This window comes from Acipenser ruthenus, chromosome 4 (genome assembly GCF_902713425.1).
Source record: "Acipenser ruthenus chromosome 4, fAciRut3.2 maternal haplotype, whole genome shotgun sequence".
Classification (NCBI taxonomy): Eukaryota; Metazoa; Chordata; class Actinopteri; order Acipenseriformes; family Acipenseridae; genus Acipenser; species Acipenser ruthenus.
This window is the reverse complement of record NC_081192.1, coordinates 56,018,786-56,046,735: the sequence shown is the minus strand read 5'-3', so window position 1 is coordinate 56,046,735 and position 27,950 is coordinate 56,018,786. Positions and strand designations below refer to the sequence as shown.

The 27,950-nt window shown below is 37.1% G+C and overlaps 1 protein-coding gene across 4 annotated transcripts; it reads right to left on the bottom strand.

Annotated features, from left to right (window-relative positions):
- Positions 1 to 333: 333 nt before the first annotated feature.
- LOC117399207 (uncharacterized) lies at positions 334 to 27,682 on the bottom strand. 4 transcript variants are annotated; one of them, XR_004544063.3, is made up of 7 exons: positions 21,003 to 22,043; positions 19,281 to 19,544; positions 16,359 to 16,397; positions 14,191 to 14,247; positions 5,492 to 5,644; positions 3,700 to 3,930; positions 334 to 1,325 (listed from the first exon to the last, which is right to left on the bottom strand). XR_004544063.3 is itself a non-coding variant. In XM_033998255.3 (7 exons), exons 1-6 carry the CDS (start codon positions 27,479 to 27,481, stop codon positions 3,719 to 3,721), a joined length of 738 nt encoding a protein of 245 aa, XP_033854146.1. In that variant the 5' UTR covers positions 27,482 to 27,682; the 3' UTR covers positions 334 to 1,325; positions 3,700 to 3,718. The 4 variants fall into 4 exon arrangements, 2 of the variants coding, with proteins under 2 accessions (XP_033854146.1, XP_033854147.1); XR_009328490.1 differs by having other exon boundaries at positions 19,281 to 19,541; XM_033998255.3 differs by lacking the exon at positions 21,003 to 22,043 and adding an exon at positions 27,469 to 27,682.
- Between the last annotated feature and the right edge of the window lie 268 nt (positions 27,683 to 27,950).

Sequence of the window (27,950 nt, the reverse complement as noted above, 5' to 3'; positions counted from 1 at the left end):
TGTACTGTATGTACATAACCTTCAAGATTCACAAATCATCCTTTATAAGCCTGCTGCCTACATTATATGGTCCTTTTAAGAAGATAATACTCAACAGGAAGATTGCAGGTAGATAACATTTTTTACAGGTATTTTAGCTTCATTAGTATCATTAGTAATATACTCTATAAAGTAATTGTAGCTCCATCTTTAACCTTTCATTTGAGAAATAACTGGTATTTTACTAAAGAAAATGTAGTGAGGACAATGTGCATTTACCTACAAAGAAACAGCATTTATTTCTGTTTGCTGTTAATTAAAGGTGTAGTTAGTAAATAACAAATAATCCAAAGGTTAAGGGTAACTGTATTTATTTGTTAAAAGTTAGATACAGTGGTAAGTAGTTATCAGGGTGAGTAATTCTGCAGTGAAAACGTGCGCTTGAATATGATACTAGTATTGGAGGTGAAATTGTTGAAGGGTGCTTTATTTTGTAATTATGATTTATTTTTATCTTAACAAGTTTGTCATGTATTGTTATTGTATGCAGGACACATTTCAAGTAAACATTAGAGGACAATACAGTATGAAACAAATACATATTATATGAAATAAACTGCAGTATTTTGTTGGTTCTCTGTTTTTGTTATATTATCAGACAAGTGTACTTTTCATGCCTCTTAACAGCAGTTACCAAAATTAATGTCCAGGATCCTGTGCATGAGTGAAACTGCCCAGAATAGCCAATACAAAAAAATAGTAGCAAGCACCAGCTCTGACCACTCTGGTCTGTCATGTCCGCGGCTTAAGCTGAGTATGACGCTGCTCACCACGTGCCTGTTCGTGGAACCGACTCAGGGATAGATGCACTGAGTGACACCGACAATGGGGACGCTGCTCACCACGTGCCTGTGCATGGAACCGACTCAGGGATAGATGCAATGAGAGACACCGACACTGAGGACGCTGCTCACCACGTGCCTGTGTGTGGAACCGATAGATGCATTCACAGTACAGCAAAAAACAGACCAAAGCGGTCACAAAGTGAGTAATTTAAACAGTGTATAACATTGGCTTTTGATAATGAGGTTTATGTTGCTGCTGTATTGAGACAGTGAACTTTGAATTTTCTTAATGTTTGGTACACAACTCTGTTCTTTGATCTTCTTCTACTGGGTTAGTGTGCTACATAGAACAGTAGCTGAATGTATCCATGTCATTTGAGATTAATTGATGAAGCATTCACAAAGTGATTTAACCATCCATATTGCAGCTCTTGAGATGACCATCAAACAAGCTCAAATCAGACAACTTTTGAATGCATTACCACAGAGATCTTAAAGCACCTGAAAGAAGAAAAAAAGTAAAGTCAGATGTGGCAAATATGTCTAGGAAAAAAATCTTTATGAAAATATACAATTTAGATTTATATGACTGTTTAATAGACTAAAAATGTAAACCAAATGTTTTAATCTTGTATGAGTAGTAGTTTATTACTATGTAAACTTTTCAGTACATATGACTTTGTATTTAATAGTATTTATAATGTACTTTCAGCTTCACTTTAAATATAATATAGTAAAAAACTAAATGGTGTTCAAAAGATCAAATATACGTTAAATGATGGAATCAGCAGATGTTATGCTATTGATGTGCAATTACAGAAACATAACATATAAATAACATATTTTTCCTCATCTCTGTCCCATGTCCATGTGAATTACAGCATAGCTTGTTAAGTGCCCAGGCTTTTTTTGTTTTTCAAGAACATTATGTGTTTCAAGAACATAAAATGCCTCATAATAACGGGGTAAATTCAATGTTAAGTTTAAAATATATAAAGCATACGTATCATAAATATTTTTAATTTGTTGTGACAGGCTTTGTTCTATGCTGTTTGGGAATAAGCAGAACATATCCATAGGGGGGCTCTTAATGTGCACTGGTACTGTATATATGCAAGTCTGAAAAATAAAGCTAAGGTGCTGCATAGCTATGATAAACTACACATTTGCTCGGTGAGCTGAGCTTAAAAAATAATTGGCCATTCTAAATTGGAAAAAAATAATAAAAATAATTGGCAACGATTAAATTTATAAATAAAAAAATAAAAAATAAAAAAGACGCGACTCGACTCGAGTCATGCAAAAAAGTCTCCATCTGACTCGAGTCATTGTCTTTATGATAAAATCAATAACAAACTTATTTCATTTTCAGTACATGCAGTTATCTTCTCATTTTGCACATAAACAGGTTCCTGCCATGGTTGTTAAGACCATTACTAAGGAAATAGAAAATAGCTTTCTAGCCTATAGCACTGTTCTGTGATCATAACGTCACAAGCAGCAGGGAGCCCGGGAATCAAAATGTGTGGGCAGGGAAGCAAAGACAGATTTCTGATCACTGATCACAGAAAATTCTGAAAAAATAGTGATTTTTGAGTTTTGTCACAAACACAAAAAAACAAAAACAACAACGTGGAGAGTACACTAAAAGTACCTGTGGTGGTGGAGTTCGCTTTTAATAATTATACAGTTGACCGGGAGAGAAAACACCGGTAACTGCCACTAATTTATACTGGTAGGTTTTTAGTTTTAGTTTTTCAGGTTTTGTCAGCACACAATAAAGGTAATGAATGTATGAAACGTTTCTAATAAGTAAAAAATTGCCTATAGTGAAAGCTTAAAAAGTAAATAATTTGGGATGTATTTGGTACTCACTATTCCCTTTTTTTTTTTTTTTTTTTTTTAAATTTAGTCATCGCCAATTATTTTTACCCCGGTTTTTCACCCCAATTTAGCATGCCCAATTATTATTTGTATCCCCGGCTCACCGCTCGCAACCCCCCCGCCGACTCAGGAAACGGAGGCTGAAACACGCGTCCTCCGAAACGTGCTCCTTCCAAGCCGTCATTTTTCGCACTGCAGATCCACAGCAATGCTACCAGACCTATAGTGCCGGAGGACAACACAGATCTGGCGGCTCCGCTGCAGAGCCACAGGCGCCCTATCGGCCACAGGGGTCGCTGATGCGCGGTGAGCCGTGGATTCCCCTGCCGACCTAAGCCCTCCCTACCCGGGCAGCGCTCAGCCAATTGTGCGCCGCCCCCTAGGAACTCTCGGTCACGGTCAGCTGTGACATAGCCTGGATTCGAACCAGCGATCTCCAGGCTATAGGGCACATCCTGCGAGGAGCGCCTTTACTGGATGCGCCACTCGGGAGCTCCCTTTTTAATGTTAACTTTAAAGTGGGGTTCACCTCTCCTCCTATTCTCTCCTGCCTATCTGCCTATTTAAGCCACATCACAATCTATGTTCTTTCTCTTGCATTTGCTTTTTTTGGCCGTATAAAGAAAGAGAGAAAGAATATTAAATTATCGTGAACGAAACCTTGCCTGTCTGACTTCCCTGATCCCAGTTTCTACTACTGAACCTTTTTGACTACCGGGTCCAGCTTTTGACCTTTTTTGCACAACTTCCCGATTTGACTTTGACCTAGTTCCAGCACGACTACCTGATTTAATTAACAAACCCTTTCACTCGGTGACTTCATACTACTCTGGTCTGTAGAATCATTGTTGCTAGTTCCTTTTGTATACTTCCTGGTTCTAAATAAGAAGTTTGCAGTATCATGTGATTTCTTTGAAATCAGGAACTATTCAGAATGACATTTGAAGCTAATTATCCTATTGCATGTATCATTTGTTTGTTTGTTTTTTACCAGAAATGCTTGTCAATTTTCAGTCTCCTCTTCCAGGTTCCTCTTCTTCACTTTCTTGATCCTCTGCCACTTCCACTTTCAGTACATTGTTATTGCCAGCAGTCACATACTCCACGTCTGAGGTGACTATTTCTATGCTCCTGGTAAGTAGTGGCACAGCAGGTTTTTGTACTGGTAGTGACTGTTGTATCTCAGAGTTGAAATCCATGCAAAATCGTTTTGGTTTATTTCCTTAAACACAGTAAACAATTTGAAAAAGTTGTGCAGGATATTACCAGTTTTACATTTTAAAAATACATATGTAACGACAATCAGCTATCTCCTTTTTTGCCCCAGATTCAGATTACTCTTAATAACTAATGGTTAATTGTCAGTGCAAAATACCTTTTAGAGTACCATACTGTTTTATTTAGCTGGCTCCGGTTCTTCATTGATTAATTGTGAAACCTGTTAATTGTGCAATAGGTTGTAGAGGCTTGGCTACTTAATGCACCAACTTTTCATTACTGTTTGCTTCCGACCATCTGAAGCACTATCTCTGACTAAGTGAGAACAGGGCAAAAAAATTCAAGCTTAGCGACAGGTAAAGTAAATAAACAAAGATGTGAGTCTGCTAAAAAATAAATAATAATAATAATAATAATAATATCCTAACACCCACCTTTCCTCAGAAAGACCCCTAGAAATCATAACAGTGCTTCAGCTAATAAGACAAAAATACATTAAAAGTGGGGAAACCTGCACAATAACAGGTTTCATGGGAATTCAATAGAGAATCCCAGTCAAATAGTTTGCACTTAAAGATTAGTGACTTATTACAGTGTGACTTGTATGTACATACCAGTGGCGTGCCGTCAGGACCTTCAGGGTATTCTCTGCTGACCAGACAGTGCCAAGTAAACCGTCAGTCAAATGACATTATGTTGCCTCACTCACTTGCATACAGTGTGCTTGCTTATACAATGAAGCATACTACTCTAATTATTATTTGTTAATTTGTCTGACGCCTTTATCCAAGATGACTTACTGGGTTTACTAGAGTTTTTTTAAGAGTCTAGGGGTTTTCTGAAGGGGATGTGATCAGCCAATAAGAGATCTGCATTTCCCCTGCATAATCTAAAACAACGACCAGACGATAGAAAAAAAACAGTTGAGGTTATTCTCCGTTTCAGTTGAAGGGCTTGGGTGAGTTTAACCAATAGGCGAGTCGAAGAATGTCCTTTTTTTTAGACAGGCGACCAATCAGGAGTGAGCAGAGGCGGGCCATAAATCTCCCAGGGTATTCTCTGCCTCACTTGAAGGGCCTGCTTTAGCAAACAATGTGAAAGTCAAACTCTGACAGCTGACCAATCATTAGTGAGCAACCCCAAAACATGAATATTCCTTGGTTAGCACTGCAGTTAGGAGGATAGCTGGATTTTGCACGATATTGCTTATAAATATACATTTATAAATACAAATAGGTATCTGTGCTTACAGGTAGCTGCCACTTAAAAAAAAGTGTGTGTGTGGGGGGGGGGGGGGGGGGTTGCGACGACTCTGCTACCCCAGTCCATTTTGTCACCGCACGCCACTGGTACATACTGTAGTGTGATGGACAGACACCTCACTATATATTCAGATCCTGATACTTACAATTATATCAGAACCAAGTTTGACCACAATTGGATTAGTGTCTCTCACTATATATGTATTCTTATGTCTTATATATATAAACACTGACATACTGTACGTACCTAGGGGCAGTTTTGTGTTATGCAAACTATAAGTACACAAATAAGTACAATCATACCATAATTGTTATAAGCATTGCTGTACTCTTCAGGATCTTCATGGGTTCCTCCTCTCATAATACACAAGGTGTTGTTGCTACCAAATATGCAACCGCTTAGCTTAGAATTATAAATGGCAATGGTACAATTTGAAGGGGATGAGCTATGTCCACCTGGATTAAAACAAGTAAACAAACAAACACAATAAGAAACTATTTAACCATAACTTACACACAAGCCAGTCCTCTTACATCAATTACAAATGTAGAAATACTGCGAGCAATATTTGTCCATTGAAAGGTTTTCCGTGTTGTGTCATACAGTATCAGACCTACACTGAATTAACAAAAGTATTGTGGTTTGTTCTTTTTTTCTGCTATGTACTGTACAGTGTTTTGCAATACTTTTGTATAAAAAAAGTGCTATTTAAATGCAATAAATAAATAAATAAATAAATAAATAAATAAATAAATACATAAATAAATAAATAAACAAACTTAATCTTGACGTGTCTGTTGACAGACAGGTTTTGGGTCACATGTGGCTACTCCCTTGTTTTGATTTCCATACAGTATGTTGTAGATTTTAAAAATTCATACACCATTTTCCTTGCTTTCAACTGAAGAAAAAATAAGAATAAAAAATAACAATAAGGGTCGTCCAAAGCCTTGGACCTTCTTCAACAGGGAGGACCAAAACAGAATTGCCTTTTTAATTGCTTATGGTACGAAAAAAATGAAATGGTTGAGTGTTCGCAGTTTGGTTTTTCAAACCGGCTCTTCATCTTCCAAATATTATTTATACAAATGGATTCATCAATAAGGTAAGTCCACAATGTTTTTGTTATATTCAGTTGCTTGACTTATGTACTGCGCATACTATATCTATAACAAAAAAAATTGTCAATGTAAAAAAACAAGTTAGAAAAACGCAACAGCCGTTTAAAGTGGTGATATCAAACACAATAGCCAAGTTTGGAAAAGCAATTGGGGCAACCTTGTCAAGCATCAAGCAAATAGGCACAATTGGAAAGGTGCTGGGGCCCAACATTCACACAATTGTTGCTTCTAACTTGGCTTCTTTTTTTGATCGCTCCACTTTACATTGAAATGCTCATTCCCTTATAAGATGGGTTCAACCAGAATAAAGATGCTGAGACACATGTGTGCCAAGGAAAGTGCTCAACACAGACTGAAGTGCTCTTGGTTATCCTTACAAGCACTACTACAGAGAGAAAGACAGACGGAATGGGAGATGCATCATCACAGGCGCAGACAAGAATGCTTTGGGAAGACACACAGACAATAAGCAGGTAAGGCACAGGTAGATCAGGGCACACATGGACAGACATTTAGCCCACACATAAAATAATACATGTAAGAGCATGAAGCAATATATTTCCAACAATGAAGATGATGAACAAGACCAATAATGGCAACGAGTGCAAGGGATAATGAGAATGCAAGGTAAGTGTATGGGAAATGACAGTTGATGGGACAGGCATTGCAGATCCAGGGCTGGGGTGTTGGAGTCTTTTTTTTGGTTGTGCATTGTCAATGTTTTCTGTTGCAGATGTGACTTTTGAGCTGATAAGGGAATGGTCACAATCCACTTGAAGTTGTACAAAGAGCATTTCAATGTAAAGTGGAGTGATAAAGTGGAGCGATCAAAAAAAGAAGCCAAGTTAGAAGCAACAATTGTGTGAATGTTGGGCCCCAGCACCTTTCCAATTGTGCCTATTTGCTTGGTGCTTGACAAGGTTGCCCCAATGGCTTCTCCTAACTTAGCTATTGTGTTTGGTATCACCACTTTAAACGGCTGTTGCATTTTTCTAACTTGTTTTTTTACATTGACATTGTTTTTGTCATAGATATCACTTCTTTTTTTACTTTCTCAAATAATGAATAAAGCGAGGGAAAGATATTCGAGAATGGTAAACAGACAGACAGACCAGACAAGAGAGTAATAAGTAGAGTAATATAAGAGAAATGAGAAAAGATTTGAAAGTAAAGTAATGGTAGAAGGGACTTTTGGACAGTATTGAAAGTGTAAACATTGTATTCTTTTAGTTGCAAATGTACATCCATGAGTGGTGAAAACAATATGTCTATTTTGGTAGGTATTAATATATTGATATTTACGTAGGTACAAAACTACAATATTATGAGTGGTTCAAAAGGTACATATGCATGTCAGTGCTAAAGGGTAGTATACTAACACATTTTGATGCTGAAAAAAACATTATTCTCTTTGTTATAGAGGTGTTATGAACTTAGGCCAATGTAAGGCATTTATAAAGCATTTGATCTCTTCATAAAAGGCCATATCCATGTCCTTTGCCTTTCTTGGCCATGGTTTGACTTCAATGAGTGCAGAGACACACACACACACATACACACCCACACACAAAGAACACACTGTCCAGTGGCCACGCCCCCCTGCTCGCACCACAGTTCTGACTGAGGTCTCAGCTGTCAGTCTCACGTGCAGGAACACCCAGAGTGTGAGTGTAGCGGAGCGAGCCAATTGTATATGGAGCGGGGGAGCGGAGCGGTGTAGTTCCTTGAGCGGACGTTTCCAGCCCGCTCCTTTACAGCACTGAGAAGAACTGAGCATGGTTTTATTTTTCTTAAATATATGTTCGGCCATGGATTTTGGACAAAAGAGTTATAAAAAAAGGTGACAAATACAGATGCAGTCACTTTACCGTATTTTCCATCATGCCTGTGCATGGTAACCACTCATTTTCCAGTTTCAAACCACAATTAGGCACTTTTCTGTTTTGCAGACTTGAGAATTGCATTTTTTAAAAAAACTTTTATTTTTCTTTTATATTCAATGTGATTGACGTGGCACTTTATTAATTATGATTGATATATATGATTGATGTATCTACTATAGATACTAATGAGAGCAAAACACATACAAAAGAAAAACAAGGGATCCACAGATCTTTTCAAGAAAGCTGGGAGACTTTGTATAAATGGATTTTATATTTTTAAACACTGCAATAACAGTTCTGCTTGTGAACCATCCACACTATAATTTGACAGAACAGGTGATTTATTTGCACTGTGCAGAACCTTATTTTCCCATTGGTGCTTGAGCTCCGGAGCGCTCACGGAATCACCGCCTGTGCATCACTTTTATCAGTGATTAAAGACTGGTTTTCAAACTAACTGATTATCGCTCACCAATACTGTATTGGTATAAAAAAGTGTGTTTTTAAAAAAGTAATTTCAGCTTTCAATCACTTAAAACATGCCGACGATAATGTAAACAACACCAATCTACAGACAGAGAGTCCCAAGATTTAAATATGTTACTGTTTATAGATACTCTTTATTATGAACTTTATTATGAATATTGTGTTATTATGTTTTAAGCAACATACTACGATAGTGTTCATTATGGTAATGTTTGTTTATTAGTTTTAAAATATTTAGTAAAACGTGACCTATTGTTTGACCTCGTTAGTACAACCGGCCCCCTTTGCTAATGATATATTTAGTCAGGGTCGTAACCAAGTATAAATCTCCACATTTTTGTAAAATGACTTTACACTTACTTCTAAAGATGCAACAAGTTTCAGTAAATTTAAACGATAAACTTCGCATCCCACGCAGAGGGAGAACACAAACATAAAACACCATTAAGTGGGGCTGGCACTGCAGGGAGATTAAGGGAGGTTTCACAGTTCCGACCGAGTGACAGTTTTCTAAGCATTATTTGTGAATGCTTATTCACCATTGCTACACCCCGTTAGAAAATTGACTTTGTTGCATTTTATTAAAATTATTCATCATTTAATCATAAAATCACAATTTACAAGATTAAATACGCTACTATACCTCCTGGCCGCTGCCAATAGGGTCACACGACTGCGATACTACACGCCGATTGGCTCAGTGGATATGTCAGATTTTGCTAAATTAGCAGCCTGGCATTAGCGCGTTATGGAAAAAAATGATCAGAGGAGGTTTCTCAGGGGAGGCTAGGGAGGCAGTGCCTCCCCATTTTTAAATATAAATACAATTAATATAGTTCAATTAATAACACAAATATAAGTCTCTGTGTATATGTGTGTGCGTATGTTAACAGTACAAAAATAGAGATTGTAAGCAATATATCGTCCTCTGCAGGTGCAATTCTAATGGTGGCGCTTCCTCCATGGGCTTTGCCTATCTCGGTTTCTTCCCATTGAAATTGCATAAGACACATCGTGCTTGAAAGTGTTCTCTTATTGGATTAAGTGCAGTATTTTTTTTAGTACAGGGAGACAGCGCCACCGACCCTGTATTGCACAGGTGCGAGAGAGCGAGGATTGAGAATAGTGAGAGAGAGATACAGACAGAGTGAGCTAGATGCAGTTGGAATTTTGAACTTGACAATTTTAATTATCGCAGTTACACCAATTAGGAAATATTAATATATTTGGAGGAAGCCTTAGTAATTAGGGAGGTAGGAGAGGAGCTCCCTATTTATTTATTTTGTTAAATCAACAACTTAACTATTATAAATTTAAAATTGTCATTTTTACTATTAATTCTTAATAAAGCCAACTTTTGTTTGTGTAAGTCAGTTAGTTTTCAATGTTGTCGTAACATTTGTGCTTAATTGTTATGTTTATTATTGTTATTATTTATTATGAAATTATTACAATTCTACTGTGATGATAAATGATACAGTTGTATGCTTATTTCTGGACATTTGTATGTGATCTACATTATAGTTCAAATACATTTATAGCTGGGGGATTCTCTTTTTTTTCTTCTAATTACATTGGTGATTAAATGCAGAACAAGGAAGCACTAGCTATGGTGTAGCTCATGTAATATTAATATATCATAGTGGGTAAACACCGTTTACCTGCATATACCCTCGACTACACCACTGAGTAAAACTCCAAATAAAAGTTTAAAGTATCTGGTATTACTAAGGAGTCTCCCATCCAAGTACCAACCAGGCCTGAAAAAATATTGTTTTATTTCTGAGCAGACACCATTATCCAGGCCAATTTACAATTGTGACATTATTTTATTTACATACAATTACTCATTTATATAGTTGGTTTTTTTACTGGACCAATCTAGGTAGAGCACCAGTGTGTCCCCTACCTGGGACGGAACTCACGACCTTCCAGTCAAGAGCACAGTGCTCTAACCACTACTCCACATATGCTACAAGTGAAGAAGCACTAATGTCTCGTGGTATAGCAATTTTTTTTTTTTTACATGAAACGTACTTTTTGTATATAGGTATACAAATGTCAATTGCTCTGGATAAAAGCATCAGCCAAATCAATTAATATGACATCTTTTTTTCCTGGCTTGCTATTTATTAATTTATTTATACATTTATAATATAAACATTAATTTCTACATTTATTTATTTAAAAATATTTATTTCTGAATATATTTATTCCTCTATGCATTTTTTAAATCATTTATTTATTTCTACTTAATAAATTATTCCTTCATTTATTTTTAATTAAACTAGGAACTACAATTTATCAGAGATCAGAGATTTAGACGAGGAAGCTGCATGCCCCTCTTGTGTACAATTCCATTCTATGGTATCTACCAAACAGGAAACTAGATATTTTCAAACAGGAAATAGAGCATTTCTAGAATCGAGCAGCGCCTTCAGGTTTTCAGCAAAAGCTGGTCAGACTTGGATGAAAGCTTAAAAAACTATTGTATTTCAACAACTGCGCAGTGGTGTAGCGGGCTAAGGCCGCGTGCTCTTCAAGGACGTTATGTTGCAAGTTCAAACCGCGGTAATTAGCCTAAAGTCGAAATTCGGGGGGTGGTAGCTGGGCAGCTCAATTAACGCCTATCATCATTAACCTCCTACTTAAACCCCAATCTCACACTCCTTCTCTGTCTAGTGTTTTGCTTTTTTGCATACGCTGCAACCCGTTCTCTGTTCAAAAATATAAAACTCTTAATTTTCAGCATGAACCAACTTCAATTCAGATTCTCCTCAACAATATCTCATTCATTTCTCTGATGGAAACTCAGTACTGTCTACTTCTAATGCAGACTTCTCCCAGTAACCAGACCCGCTGCCCCGGCACTATGAGACACTGGAAGCGATAGTATGGCATTGTTCAATATTTATTGTACCTTTATATCTGCTACACCATGCTGACTGCTTCTCAAGCGCGCTTCCGCAAACACAGAGCTCCAGGACAGGCCGGCAGCGCCGCCCTCCTCTCATGTTCACCGTCTCCTCTCAGCACAACAACCAGGAGACACAGCTGAAACAGACCCCACCCTTCAGCTTCGTAAACAACATTTTCGAGGACATGAAGTCCCTCATTCACTCCATCGCCATCTCAATTACTTCAATTAATACACGTCTCAACGATATGGACAAACAGGTCGCTTCCAACGTTGCAGCAATTTCTATTACTTCAAGTTCAGTATTCGCCACTCCAGTCATGGCCGCCATCTTGGTTCAGCACTTCCAGTCCCCACAGCTGACGTTCCCACTTACAACCTGGCATCAGCCGCCCTCAACGTTCCATAGCACGCTTCTGTAGTTAGAAATCAAGTACAGCGACCACATATGGCTTCTACTTTTGATACTTTTGCAACATTAAGGGCTAGATTCTAAACTAAACACTAAAAGAAATGGCTGAGTTGTTGTTTCTGTTAAGTTTAATTTTTGGAAACAGGTTTCACACTGCTACTTGTACTGGACTTTCCCATCCTGTACACTTTCAGTTTTCATTGCTACTAAACTAAAGATATTTTCATAATGTATCATCGCACATTTGCAATAACTTATACTCAGCAACCTCGGATCCTTAATTTCTGTCAGAAAAATGGGACTTGTTATCCTTACTGGGCCACTTCAATTACATCATCCCCCAGGGTAGAGCCTTCATTTCACGTCTCCTCGCTCCTTTTCTACAGCATCAAGCCAGGAAGCTCGGAAAAGCATATCCGCGGAATCCAGGAAGGACATCAAAATATGTGCATTATTAATTCATGACTGGAACAGGCTTTCACTATTCCACGAACACTACATCTCGGCCCCCCACGATTAGTCCCTTTTCACAGATGCCTCATTTCCTGGATTCAGGGGTTTCATGAATAACCAGATTCCGCAAGCTGATCCCAGCAGCAGCTCCAGTGCTATTGCAGGTGTTCCATCTACAAGGCTGTCTTGCACCACAGGCTGTAACTGCTATGTCTTCTGTGCTCAAAACTGGATTCTGCCTATCCGATCAATCAAGACACATTGCACATGCAAGAGACTCTCTCCATCTGGCTCTAGGCACAATTAAATCATACATTAGTGGGATCCAGTATCACTATCGTTTTATTGGTGGTTTTTCCCCTATCTTGCTGTCTATCCCAACAGTCTCTCTCGCACTCCAAGGAATCATCAAGCATAGCCCGAGTACAATTTAGCATCTGAAATTGCATCCGGTTCTCATTCAGCCTCTACCATTAGGCACCACACTCTCTCCAAACATTTGAAAGCAAATAATAGAAGATATCCGTTTCCACCAACTGGAAACATAGTTTAAACAATAATAACATTCAGGTCTTTTACCAAATAAATAATCTACAGTAAAAATATCAATGTTACACTCAAGTCATGTGACACTAAGTTCCACACCACCGTCAAGAGCCGGATCATTATTTATTCTACATTGTCGAGCTCTCAGTTAGATACGGGGGTGCTATGTTCTATGAGTACTATAAAACATTCTCCGCTAAAGCCGTCGCCATCTCAGCAGCAGATAACCATTTTGTCGATCGGTCTGTCCCTTCCTTTCCCATCTTTTCCAGCTGTCTCTTTTATGTTATGCACTGGTGCGACTCTATTGTTTGTCTCACGATGAGGCTCTCTGCGGGGAGCCGGGGGTCCATCCTTTGGGGGGGTAAGTGCGGATCCACCCCCGACTTCAGGTAAGCCATGCTACCTCGTCCTCGGACTAGAGGGGTTCTCTTTTTTCCGCACCTCAGCCGTGAAATGTACTAAAAATTACAAAATCGTAGCCTTAATTATAGACACCTTCAACAGCAAATCAATCTTACTTCAGCCCTGATTGGTTTAGATTTTGAAATCTCAGGAGTAAATAAAGAAATACATTATTCTTTTTCACCTTTCTGTATGTCCTACATTCAAGGGCCTGCACAGTCAGAAAGCTTATAATGTCTATTTTTCATTGATGATACAAACATGAATCAAAGTCGACAAAGACAAAGAAAATGGAGCTTGAATAAAAAAATAAAAAAACGTGCCATAGACCCGCGGCAAATGGCCATTTTGTGCTGTCATCACTGACAAATTTTGCCAGCCGGAGTTTTGAGATCACTGAGATACTACAAGAAAAATAAATTGCACATGGTATGTATTCTTAAATTACTATACTATACTTAAATGTGTATTTTTGACTCTAAATTCATATTTTTATTATATTTGTACCAGTTTCAAAACACTTGAGATGATATTTCGGAAATACAACAAAGAACATCAAAGAATGAGTATTATGTTTTTTTATTTATGAATACCGGATTATTTATACTTTTAAATAATGCAGAAAGATTGTACTTCATTGATTAGTATTCAATTATATGACGAGCTGAAGTTCATGAGCAGCACCGAGCACTCCTGCTTCACTCCCCCTACTATTTATTCTACTTTAAGATGAGTGGAACCAATTAATCAAGTTTGAAAAAAAAAACATTCTACTTACTCTTTTGTGAAAATACTTCTGTGTTAGTTTCCTTCTGGACAATCTGGGGAAATGAGTCTGTTAAACAATTATAAATCACATATCAGAAATCAACCAATCACAGTACATCTTGTGATTGCACATAACACCATACCTAATCCCAATGTTCAAAAAACAAAACAAAACAAAAAAACATGTTTATTTTAAAGCTATTCCTGAGTAAAATATTTGTTTGTGCGACACATAATACATTGTGTTTAGGGCGAAACAAACTCTCGCCCAAACTGCACGCGATGACGTCTCTTCTACAATAAGAAACACCCTACACACGACGTATTAACTTATAGTAAGGTTCAAATATTTAGGACTGAAGTTAGACAATGCAACACAACACTTAACAATGTGTTGGATTTGGTACAGCCATTAAAAGACAATCCAAAAAGGGTTCCAGTTTTACTACATTATTTAAAAAATAACCCTTTCTGCAATACACAATGGATTGTGAGCAGAAATGCTTAATGCTGCTGGTTTCTGTGTACATGTTATAACCCTTTGTAACAGGGCGAGGAGCCCTGTACATGATTATTTGTTTATTTTTAGAACGGGGTACCCCTCTGCCCCTGTGCAATTTATTATTATTATTATTATTATTATTATTATTATTAACTTATTTATTTATTTATATGTATTTATAAATCTGACGGTGTAGCCGTGCATTTGTTTTGTTTTTATTTCAAAGTGTTCTGGCAGAGGCGAGGTTGGCAGCTCTCCCTCTGCCAGTAGTAGTTCTGTAAGTCGCCTTGGATAAAGGCGTCTGCTAAATAAACAAATAATAATAGTTCAAAAACCTTATGTAGAAGGTAGCCATCTCAAGAAGAGATTAATTTGTTGCTAATCGGGAGATGGTCGGTTACCTGCATAAAAGCTTGCAGAGCTCTGCAGTCTTTGTGGGTGTTTTAGAGGAGGAACAACAGCGAGTAAGGGGGAAACTGACAGACAAACTAAAATAATAGGGACAGTGACAGCAATTTGCTCAGCCTGTGTTTGTGTTTTTTTTTATTTAAAACTTTTATTTTGCTCTGTGAGCAGTGTGTTTTTGTTAAAATATTTTATTTTTGTTTAAATAAACGTTGCCGCAGCGCCTTTGCACCGCAGCGTCCTTTGCGCCGCAGTATTTTAACTGTTTGTTTTTCTTCCTGCATTCTGGCCTGACGTCACCACTCAGCCATCCTGTCACACCCTTGAATCATGTTTACAGTAATTCAAATAAAACAGGAGTCTCAGCTAACCAATTGCACAGCAGGGCCTAAATGTAATTAATGACACTGCCATAGCTATATTCTGTAGTGACTATGGCACTGCCATTATTTTGATTAAATCCAGGTTGTACACCAGAATCTGGAAGTAGGATGTTGTTGAAGTGCAAACTGCAGTTTAGAGTTATTAATGTTGATTGGGCCTATTCACTTTTCAATTGCAGAAACAACTTTTCAATTTGTTCTGATTGCTGCTGCCTTTTTAATGAAAAGCAGCTTTGACAATCACCTGGGTGTCATCATCTGCTGACTATGAAGACTTCCACTTTTTTTTGCCAATGAAAACAAGTTGTTAGAAGGAAAGTTAGTCTGAGTTTAGACACAAGCATTCAACTAGCACTTCTCTTTGGGGATTGGGCAGCTGCTGTTTGAGCTACAACTGACAGCCACCACAAGTTTTCGAATTAATAAATATTGAAGTGTGAATACTTCTATGAGGCTGTTAGACAGTGAAACCCTGCATGCATTTAAAAACAAAAGTTGTTTTTTTTGAGAAACCAAGTTTTGTGCTTTGAAACTTTAGAGATTAAAGTAAATGGATCCCTATTTATATTACAGGAAATCAAGGGTATGGGCTCCACCACACAAATACAGCTATTTGAAGGAAAAAGCTGAAATTGTTTCTCACTGATCCTGTGTTCACTTTCCTTTTCCTTTACTAGACACATAGAAGCATGAATTTGTGTGGCTTGCTGTAAATTCTCAACTGCACTTTGTGGTAAGAAAAGGCTTTGTGGTAAGAGAAGGCTTACATCTGTTTTGTTTTATTTACTGATATATTTAATGACATTTACATCAAGTTTTGTGACACATTTGCAATTCAAAAGATTCCCATATTATAACTTCATGAAGAAAATAATAACAAATACTTACTTGTCTGAGTCATTACTGGCACAGAATGTACTGTTCTTGCTAAAAAAAATAAAATAAAAAAGGGTAAATATAATAAATATACTAATCATGGTGTATTTATGAATATAATTATGTACTTTATACATTTAAGTTAAATGGAACAGAAACCATATACTTCAAAGACAAACTTGTCACAGTCACAGTCACGGCATGTCATCACTACCACAGGTTATGTTTTTCAACAAGACACTCTGAACGAGAGTAAAATAGACTTCACAAATTTTTTATATTTTCAAACTGATAAAATAAGCTCAAAGCAGCTCAATCCAACACCTCTCCACTGACTCTCAATAGAAAATGTTCTATATCCCACAACCCTTTCACGCAGCGTGATGGAAGTACCCATAGAGAATCAGTGCAGTTGAGTATTCTTGGTGTAATAGAATAGCTTTTATATAAGTGTATCGATATAAATCAGTTTAATTGTGGACAGGTATATCGCATCAGTATGGGTCTTGTATTGGTGTTGAAAAGTGAGTTAGGACAGCAAGTGGTATTGTATCGGTAAGTGGAGGCTCCTTAGAGGCAAGGGAGGCAGTGCAAACCTATATTATAAACATTTATCTACTTTTAAACACAGTAGTAGCAATGGCAGATGATGTAGTCTGATCTCTGGTTTTAATTGGAGGAGCCACTCACTCCCTCCCGCCCCCTACTGAAGCACTGCTTTACTCAGTATGCGCGACTATGAGTGAAGTGGAAGGATATTTTATTTTAAAAAAAACATCTAGGCCAGCAGACAAAAAATAAACCGTGTCACTGCTCCATAGCGTGGAAAACCCCTTGACTGTTTAGTCCCATTAAACCAAAGTTAAATGTGAAGCCAGCACTGTTGACGTGTGTGGATGACGGGAGTTGTATTTTTCCCCTGCATTTCTGCTGATTGGAAACACCTTTTAGTGTGTACCAGATAAACTACAATTCCCAGAAGACACTGCGCACCAGCAGCGTCAGTAAAGTGAGATATATTTTCAAAGTTTCATATTATGATATCACTTCCTTTCTCTGGGATCAAATCTAGTTGTTTGTGTTGTTTTTTTCTCAGCTAGTATTTGTTGGATGCTGTATTTATATTATTTTAGCCCTTACCCAGCAGTATTTGTTTATTTTCCCCAGCACAGGTAAACTCTTTCACTTTCGTCTGTATGGTATATCATTATTTTGTTGGTCATTTAATTAAGTTTAGCAAATTTAAGTCGCTATGATATGCTTGATTTTTGTCTGCCTTTCTCCTGCCTTAACAACTTTGTTTAGAAAATACGTTATGCAAAGTATCCGCGGGGCCCGTGGGTGACCCACAAGAGCGGTCAGGTTCGAGTCGGAGTTTTTTGTGGTTTGTGGTTCGGGTGCGGGTCAAAAAACTACATTTTCGGGTCAGGCTCTGTTTTGGAATCACCAAAAATGTTTTCTGTCCTTTCAGCATACCCATCTGTAACCCTTCCCCAAATAACGTATTACAAGGTAAATGTACCCATATATCCTGCACTAAAGCAGGAGGTGATTAGGGAGGAGGTGAAACAAAAGATAGTGCAGGGTTTATATCATGTAGTGGATAATAAGTTCGAGAGGTAAATCAAAGTGTGGAATTATTCTGGAATCATAGCAAATGAAAATAATGAACATGTGACTGGACTCGTTGCATTATGCTTTTATGTAAGACAGCCACAAAACTGGTACATCATCTCTGCGAAAGCACAGGTGTAGCTCCCTTTCAACTGGTGCATGAAACGAATAGACAGGTATTTTATAGTAAAGTAAGTAGAGATAGTTAATAAATATCAATCTGTGGAGAATAGTAGAGATATCTGTGTTTGAATGTGAGAGAGTCAATCGCAGGCAGTGGGTAAAGGACAAACGCTTGCGGGTTCGGGTTGGGTTGCAGGTCTTATTAAAGTGGGTCGGGTCGGATCACGGGTAAGATGATGATGCTGCAGTGGCTTGGCTAGTGGAGAAAATGCGTTTAACAGCCAAATTGGGGTAAAACCTGTTTAGACTGCACTTGTAGATCTCTTGATCTACCCCTCCTACTACTATGCACTGGAGTTGCCTGACCTAAGCACCAGGTGCTATGGATCCTCAGCGGATGCACTATCCATGCACTATCGAACTACTAATATGTCATTGTAGATATAACTAATATTGTATTTTAGTAGTATTATTTTCACTTACTGTAAACTATACTGCATTTAAATAGTAATCTTGTATTATAACACTGCATTGTACTGCCCTGTAACACCTGTGTAATACATCTTGTATAAAGGTTTCTGCCAAATAAATAAATAAATAAATAAACAGTATGAAAAGTGTTGATTCTACTGCTGCTGGGGGCTTAAGGGGACCCCATGCCCTCTGCCTTTTTTCTGCCTCTCAATTTTTTTGGCCACCGGCCGCCACTGGTATCGGTATATTCTAAACCGAAACCAATGTGTGAGGGTGAACAGGGATAGAATTTGGGGATACAAGGGATGGTCACCTATCTCTCTAGAGCAGGGCTTCTCAAACCCGGTCCTTGGGACCCCAGTGTCTTCTGGTTTTCAATCCAGCTGAGCTCTCAATTACTTAACTAAACCCTTAATTTAACTAATAATTTGCTTAATTAGACCTTTTTAATTGTTCTAAAAAGTTGCAGATTTCAAGTTACTTATACAATTTTATCGGTAACTTGAAACCTCCAACTGTTTAAGCTAGAAACAATTAAAAGGCCTAATTAAGCAAATTATTAGTTCAATTAAGGGTTTAGTTAAGTAACTGAGAGCTCAATTGGAATGAAAACCAGAAGACACTGGGGTCCTGAGGACTGAGTTTGAGAAGCCCTGCTCTAGAACAATTTAAAAACTGTTGTTTCTAAAAGACTATGAAAGTACTAATTTATATTGACTGTACCTGTTTTTCCTGTTATTCTTTCACATAGGAAGGGGTCGCATGTTTCCAGGGTTTGGTAAAAGATCAAACAAGCTCTCTGCCCTTTACGTATTATGGTGGAAAGAAGCTCTGAGGCCTTCTCCAGTTTCACAGGTTTCGATTTGATGACATCACACTCGAACCTGGTGATAATCTGGGCATTCAAGAGGTAATTTGCCATCTTTTCCACTAGCATCCCCGACATTGAAACACACAGGTGATAGCTGTGGCTGCGTAGGCTTTCTACTGAAGGTAACAATAAAAAGGAAACAATATCATAACAGAAGTATTAGAACATAAGAACATAAGAACATAAGAAAGTTTACAAACGAGAGGAGGCCATTCAGCCCATCTTGCTTGTTTGGTTGTTAGTAGCTTATTGATCCCAGAATCTCATCAAGCAGCTTCTTGAAGGATCCCAGGGTGTCAGCTTCAACAACATTACTTTTTGAAGAGTTGGATCCAGACCCTCACAATTCTCTGTGTAAAAAAGTGCCTCCTATTTTCTGTTCTGAATGCCCCTTCATCTATTAGGAACATAACATTTAAAAATAAGTCCTCCCTCTTGTGTTCTGCTGAATTTTATTAATGTGTTTTCACAAGCAAATTAAGTACAGTAGGTTGAAACATTGTTTCAGTCTTGGACACACTGTGAACTAAATAGGTTTCCTGAAAGAAAGAGGCTTCTTGAGTTTGTGCCATCAGCTGAGATTTACATTTTACTTCTTTAGAGCATGTTCATCTTTCATGTTAACATGTAATCTAATAAAAATCCTACGTTGTGGTTTAGTGAACAGTCTGACGCTTTCTTTTCTGATACACCAATTTAATGCAGAATGAAATAACAAAGGCTAAAAACTGTACCTAATTGTGCTAAAAAACATTTTTTTTTAACATACACAGATTTTAAGCTATTTAAGCACTGTGTAGATGGAGGGTTTCCATGAAACTGTTTTCATTCAAAATGGAAGGGAGGAACAGGGTCAACTAAGATGCAGAATTGTGGGGTGGTTTGTGAGGGCTAAAACCATCAAACTCCATTTACTTGTTGGCCCAAGGTCTACTATATTTCAAATATTAAAGATAAAACACTTATTTCCTTCTCAAATCCACTTCTCTCCACTACTGATGTACTTCCCCATTATTCCAGTTTCAGGTTTACTTAGCATTCAGTAGAGTGCTCAGTCATCATTGCTTATTTGATTGTATCAGAAGAACTTGGAACGAGCATGGAGGTTTTTTCTTCCACAGAAGCTAATAGGATGTTCATTTTGTGGGGGTAAGGGTTATGAACTGGATGACTGGCAATACTTGACAAAAGGAGGTGTCATGGATCAAAAATATAAACACAATTTTTGCCATCAGCATTTACATTTTTTTTAAATGAAATATATTTTTACATTATTAAACTGGTCAGAGTGTTGATAAAGAAGCCATCAGTAGTTCTTAAACATCAAACAAGAGTTAAGGCCCTGTTTAATAGAATTTAAAAATACCATACTTACTAAAACTAACAGATGCCGGGTTATATGTGCCATGGAGCCCGTGCACCATAAATATTTTGGACTGCGGGCCCAGCACCACCAGTGTTTGAGCTTATATATGGGCAATTCCACATACTTTTTGATGGGAACGATATCTTTATATACAATATGTTTTTAAAATTATACCTCATAGTGGTAAAATATGCGAGAAACAGCGTACCTTCTTTAAAAGTGAGTTCTGATCCCTATAGTCATCCTCTTTGAAGCAGTGATAGGTTTTCAGCATCGACATGGAGAGGTGATATTTCTGCAGTTTCCACCCTCTTTCTCTGTAACTACATCTTTAATCCCTGGAGCCTGCCTTGAAATATCAACACTTTCAAAAAACTGTTTCACAAGCCTTTTTGTTTCTTCTGATATTGCCACTGCATTATTCCTTATTTTCTTAACCTTGGTCAGCAGGAGGCAGAAAAGGCAAGTTTTATGGAGTACAGCCTTTCTTTTGGAAGGACTTTTTTTAACTGCATTAAGGAAATATTGCACCTAATATAAATGGCAAACTAGGCGTAACGCTGTGGTATAGGGCAATGACAGTAGGAGAAAACAAAGATAAGATCACTAATGAAACTCATAAAAACTGATGCAGGCTTGTGGGAAACAAAATGCAACGCTAACCATTGTACAAGAAAAACATCAATTCAGAAGTTTGTAGATGCAGACATACCTCTGACAGAAGTTCAACAAATTTCAGGGCACAGGAATCTGCAAAGCATCAACAATTACTCGATGCTCTTAGAACAAAAGTAGAAAAATATAGCCAGAGTGCTATCGACGACTACCGCGACACAAACAAAAGCAAGGGAGTTCATACAACGACAGTGAGGAGCGACAGCGTGGGAGAAGTAGAGTCGTGGAAAAGTACAGAGAAGTTAGAAGCAGTAAGGAGAAATTACATCTTTAATTGCTTTAATCAGAAAACACAGTAAATTGGGAAATTACTGCAGGTTAAATTCTAACAGCTGAGTGTCTTTTTCCGATAACAAGCTGAAGCTCAGAGCTGCTAATTCAAATTCGGTGCCGTTCTGAGACAAGGAGGAGGGGCGGAGCTACAAGCACCAGCAGACACAAACAAAAGCAAGGCAGTTCATACAGCGACAGCGTGGGAGAAGTACAGTTGTAGAAAAGTACAGAGTAAGAACATAAGAATACAAGAAAGATTACAAACAAGAGGAGGCCATTGAGCCGATCTTGCTCGTTTGATTGTTAGTAGCTTATTGATCCCAGAATATCATCAAGCATCTTCTTGAAGGATCCCAGGGTGTCAGCTTCAACAACATTACTGGGGAGTTGGTTCCATACCCTCACAATTCTCTGTGTAAAAAAGTGCCTCCTATTTTCTGTTCTGAATGCCCCTTTATCTAATCTCCATTTGTGACCCCTTGTCCTTGTTTCTTTTTTCAGGTCAAAAAAGTCCCCTGGGTCGACACTGTCTATACCTTTTATGATTTTGAATACTTGAATCAGATCACTGCGTAGTCTTCTTTGTTCAAGACTGAATAGATTCAATTCTTTTAGCCTGTCTGCATACGACGTGCCTTTTAAACCCGGGATAATTCTGGTTGCTCTTCTTTGCACTCTTTCTAGAGCAGCAATATCCTTTTTGTAACAAGGTGACCAGAACTGAACACAATATTCTAGGTGAGGTCTTACTAATGCATTGTAAAGTTTTAACATTACTTCCCTTGATTTAAATTCAACACTCACAATATATCCGAGGATCTTGTTGGCCTTTTTTATTGGTTCCCCACATTGTCTAGATGAAGACATTTCTGAGTCAACATAAACTCCTAGGTCTTTTTCATAGATTCCTTCTCAATTTCAGTATCTCCTATATGATATTTATAATGCACATTTGTATTGCCTGTGTGCAGTACTTTACACTTTTCTGTATTAAATGTCATTTGCCATGTGTCCCAGTTCTCAATGCTGTCTAGATCATTTTGAATGACCTTTGCTGCTGCAACAGTGTTTGCCACTCCTCCTATTTTTGTGTCGTCTGCAAATTTAACAAGTTTGCTTACTATACCAGAATCTAAATCATTAATGTAGATTAGGAATAGCAGAGGACCTAATACTGATCCCTGTGGTACACCACTGGTTACCTCGCTCCATTTTGAGGTTTCTCCTCTAATCAGTACTTTCTGTTTTCTACATGTTAACCACTCCCTAATCCATGTGCATGCATTTCCTTGAATCCCTACTGCGTTCAGTTTGAGAATGAATCCTTTATGCGGGACTTTGTCAAAAGCTTTCTGGAAATCTAAATAAACCATGTCGTATGCTTTGCAATTATCCATTGTCGATGTTGCATCCTCAAAAAAAATATAGTTTCCATAAGTTTACATATAATAGAAGTCAGGCTTATTGGTCTGTAGTTACTTGGTTCGGTTTTGTTTCCCTTTTTGTGGATCGGTATTACGTTTGCTATTTTCCAGTCTATCGGTACAACCCGTGTCAAGAGACTGTTGCATGATCTTGGTTAGCGGTTTGTAAATAACTTCTTTCATTTATTTGAGTACTATTGGGAGGATCTCATCCGGCTCAGGGGATTTGTTTATTTTAAGAGCTCCTAGTCCCTTTAACACTTCTGCCTCTGTTATGCTAAAGTTATTTAAAATTGGATAGGCACAGGTCGACATGTGGGGCATGTTGTCCGTGTCCTCCTTTGTAAAAACCTGTGAAAAGTAATCATTTAATATATTTGCTAGTTTTTTTTTCTTCATCTATGATTTTGCCATCTTTCATCTATGATTTTGCCATTTGTGTCTCTTAGACATTTAACCTCCTCTTTGAATGTTCTCATGCTGTTATAATATTGGAAAAACATTCTGGAATTGGTTTTAGCCCCCTTAGCAATATTGATTTCTATCTCTCTCTTGGCCTTTCTAACTTCCTTTTTGACTTGTGTTTGCAGTTCCAAGTACTCTTTCTGTGTACTTCATTATTATTATTATTACACCATACATTTTATCACTAAACATTTGTATTTTTTAATTTAAGGTGGAGTATATTTTATTTTTTATACTATTCTACACTGTGCGGTTTTTAAATGTGGTTAGAAATAATTTAAATTATTAGATTACAATTAATGATCAAATTAATATTAAATACATCATTTCCTTCAAGATTGACACATTTCTTTAATAAAGCAACATATTCAACCAAATCAAAGTTTAAGGATTATTCAACCAATTTTAAACATTATTAGGGCGCACTGAAAGGTGAACAAATATAAAATAGAACTCGTAAGAAATATAAAAATGCGACATGTTTAGTCATCTATAATAAATAACTTTCCAGGAAACTCACGTTCTTTCACAAAAAATAATCGATTCAGGTACACTTCAAAATTCTTCTAGCCTATCCTCCCTCACAAATGATAGACTTTCCTTGAATATATATATAGATAATCATTACACCGGATTTTGATAAGGAAACATTAAAAGGAGAGCAATATATTAAAACTGGTAAAACAAAAAAGAAAAACATATAGCTATCTATTTGTATGAAATATAATGCTTCTCACAAAAGGAGACAAATAAATATATAGCATTTGAATATAAAACCTAGTAACTTTAGTAAAATTACAGTTATAGCAGCGAGTTTTTAAAGACACTGCTCGCTTCCTGATTCCTCTCTGGCTACAACAAACAAGGCAGGTTGTCTCCGCCTCCTCTACACTCCCATTGGCCAGAAAACAGCTGTCTCCACTCCCATTAGCTAGGCAGCGTTTCCGCAGCTCGTTCTGAAGCCTTTAGTACAGTGTCAGTATTCCCTGCTTGCTAGCAATGGAATACAAAAAAAATAATAATAATAATTTGGGCGTATTATTATTATTATTATTATTATTATTATTATTATTATTAATATCTAAATTTCGTTTAACTTTTTTTTATTATTGTTAAGTCATTTATTTCACGTTTTTTTCCGTATGAGTTTTCATTAACGATTGTAACCCTAAATTATATTAAATTAAAATGAAGAACTCGCCACTGTTTCATCTACTCCCTCTTGCTGTTATATATATATATATATATATATATATATATATATATATATATATATATATATATATATATATATATATATATAAACAGCAAGCATTCCACCATGCTGTACATTATTAACTGTGTATTAGCCTCTTTGGCAGCCATTTAACATGTAATGGACATAAGATCCAAAGTATCGCGATAGTATCAAATATCATGATAAATGTCTTCATCTAGACAATGTGGGGAAGCTATAAAAAAAGGCCAACAAGATGCTCGGATATATTGTGAGAAGTGTTGAATTTAAATCAAGGGAAGTAATGTTAAAACTTTACAATGCATTAGTAAGACCTCACCTAGAATATTGTGTTCAGTTCTGGTCACCTTGTTACAAATATTGCTGCTCTAGAAAGAGTGCAAAGAAGAGCAACCAGAATTATCCCAGGTTTAAAAGGCATGTCGTATGCAGACAGGCTAAAATAATTGAATCTATTCAGTCTTGAACAAAGAAGACTATGCGGCGATCTGATTCAAACATTCAAAATCCTAAAAGGTATCGACAATGTCTACCCAGAAACAAAAAGAAACAAGGACCAGGGGTCACAAATGGAGATTAGATAAAGGGGCATTCAGAACAGAAAACAGGAGTCACTTTTCTACACAGAGTCACTTTTAACTCCCCAGTAATGTTGTTGAAGCTGACACCCTGGGACCCTTCAAGAAGCTGCTTGATGAGATTCTGGGATCAATAAGCTACTAACAACCAAACGAGCAAGATGGGCTGAGTGGCCTCCTCTCGTTTGTAAACTTTCTTATGTTCTTATATTGGGGGAGAGGGAAGGCGTTGCCATTGCACAAGAAAAACACTGATCGCAGCTAAACATCACATTGCACAGGACTGTCAGCAGAAAAACAATATTAATATAAGAAGATCAGAGTCGGATCAGAGCTTGATCTAATGATTGCGACCGGCAAAATCAGGGACGTGTTCAATAAGCACAGTGCTCTCGTGGTGCCCCATAACATATGTTATCAGTTACTGAATGGTCTGTTAGGAGCAAGCAGTTTCATCACTGTGTATTAAAACAGTTGCTTTAAGCAGGTTTTTAAAAAAAAAAATAATAATAATAATTAATGGCCATGGTTACTTTATCATGGAATTGCCCATATACAAGCTCAAACACTGGTGGTGCTGGGCCCGCATTCCAGAATATTTGTGGTGCACGGGCTCCACGGGCGCATATAACCTGCAGCCTATGGATATAGGTGACATTTAAGCATTAATGAAAAGCATGTACATATGACAGACATACACCAGATATTTGTGTTTATTCAATTGATCTAAACAATGTCAGATCTAAGTACCACCACTTGGGTAATTAAAATAATCAATTATCTAACAATACACCCTAGTTTCTTTAGTGCATTTCCGGGTACCTAGTATTTCGTGATTTAAGTGACAGTGGTATTGTATAAATCAATTGAACATTGAAATTGTCAATAATTTGTGTAAAATAATTGTTATTACAACTGGATAACCAGTTTTATAGACATATCAAACTCTAGTGTGACACACGTACAGAGGGGCATATGCTTCCCCTGAAGGGGATTGTAAATGCTGATGATTAACAAATTACAGAATCTGTTGTGAAGAAAAGAGTACATGGGCAGAATGAGAATTAAACATTTTTTATAATGACCCAAAAATATTCAATATGTTTGGTATTTAAATGTAAAGTAAATTCTATAAGCATTTTGCTAAAATATTTTAACTTGCCAAGTTTGTTTAGTAATTTGTCAGCTTTGAAAGTGATTAATATTTACTAAGAAATGTTCTGTGTGTGTGTGTAGATAGATAGATAGATAGATAGATAGATAGATAGATAGATAGAAAATAATTCCATCTAGGGTTTCTGTGAAGTCATACATTACCAGACCTAAGGTCGAGTAGCTTATAACTGTCACAGAAACCCAAGATGGAAGTGTTTTCCTGTAACTCACTGAAGAGGCCCACCTATTATTTGTTATAATACATGGTTACCCTTGTGCTGCTAACATTAAAGAAGACGAGGTTCAGCACTACAGTTCGTTTTTTTAAATGTAGTGTTTCAGTGCTGTACAGACGTTCTCGTTATCCGTTTCTCCAATATATTTTCCTCTAGAGGAAATATCAAAAAATGATGTCACTACAGTGGTATTATGCCTTTTTTTTAGAATGGCTCAGGAAGCAAATATACCCTTCACCCATGTAGTGTGTGTGTGTGTGTGTGTGTGTGTGTGTGTATATATATAAAGGAAACATATGCTGCAAAAAGTCTTAAAACATAGTACAAACCCTTACATTATATTTTGTAAGTGTTCTCTTCCAGTTAAAACACACCCATGGAATTAGTGCTATACAACAGATATTCATCTTTCAGAAATGAGAAACTGGTCCCCTTCTTAAAGTACATGTACATGGAAACGTAAGTAATCTAATATGTACAGTAAAACATAGTTACAGGACCCAATATATACCAAATAACATATACATTATATTTACAAAATGCAGAGGACGCTAACTAATGTGTTTCCTTTTTACACTTCAATGAATACAAATCGGAGAAAACAAACCCTTAATTGAAACGAGAAGCTTACCGTAACAAGACATAATGTTTTCTTGGATTGCAGATACGTTTCCTGTGTAACTTCTCCCCGTCTGTCTTGCAAATCGCGTTTTGTTATTTGTACGTTATTCAGACCTCTTCTTTTCCACTTGCTTTCTATTTTAGCTGTCCAAAATAGCCTCAACAAGACAACGTTGCTTCACTTACGCAACAGTGGGCATTACAGTTTCCTTAGTTGGAAAACCCCTTCTACGTGTTCAAATTACGTGAGTATGAGTCATCACTGCAGTACATTATGGAATGTGTTTTGAATTCTTAAATATATGGACGTTTACAAAACGAGTTCTGTTTAAAAAATCGACGTGGAGAGTCAATATCAGCAAAGTTAACAAAATCATTCATATGGCTGAACTGTTCAACAGTATAAATAATTAATTCGTCAATTAATTTGTCGATTCATTAATTAATTTGTAAATCTATAAATTCATTTGTATGTTTATAAATTCGTAAATT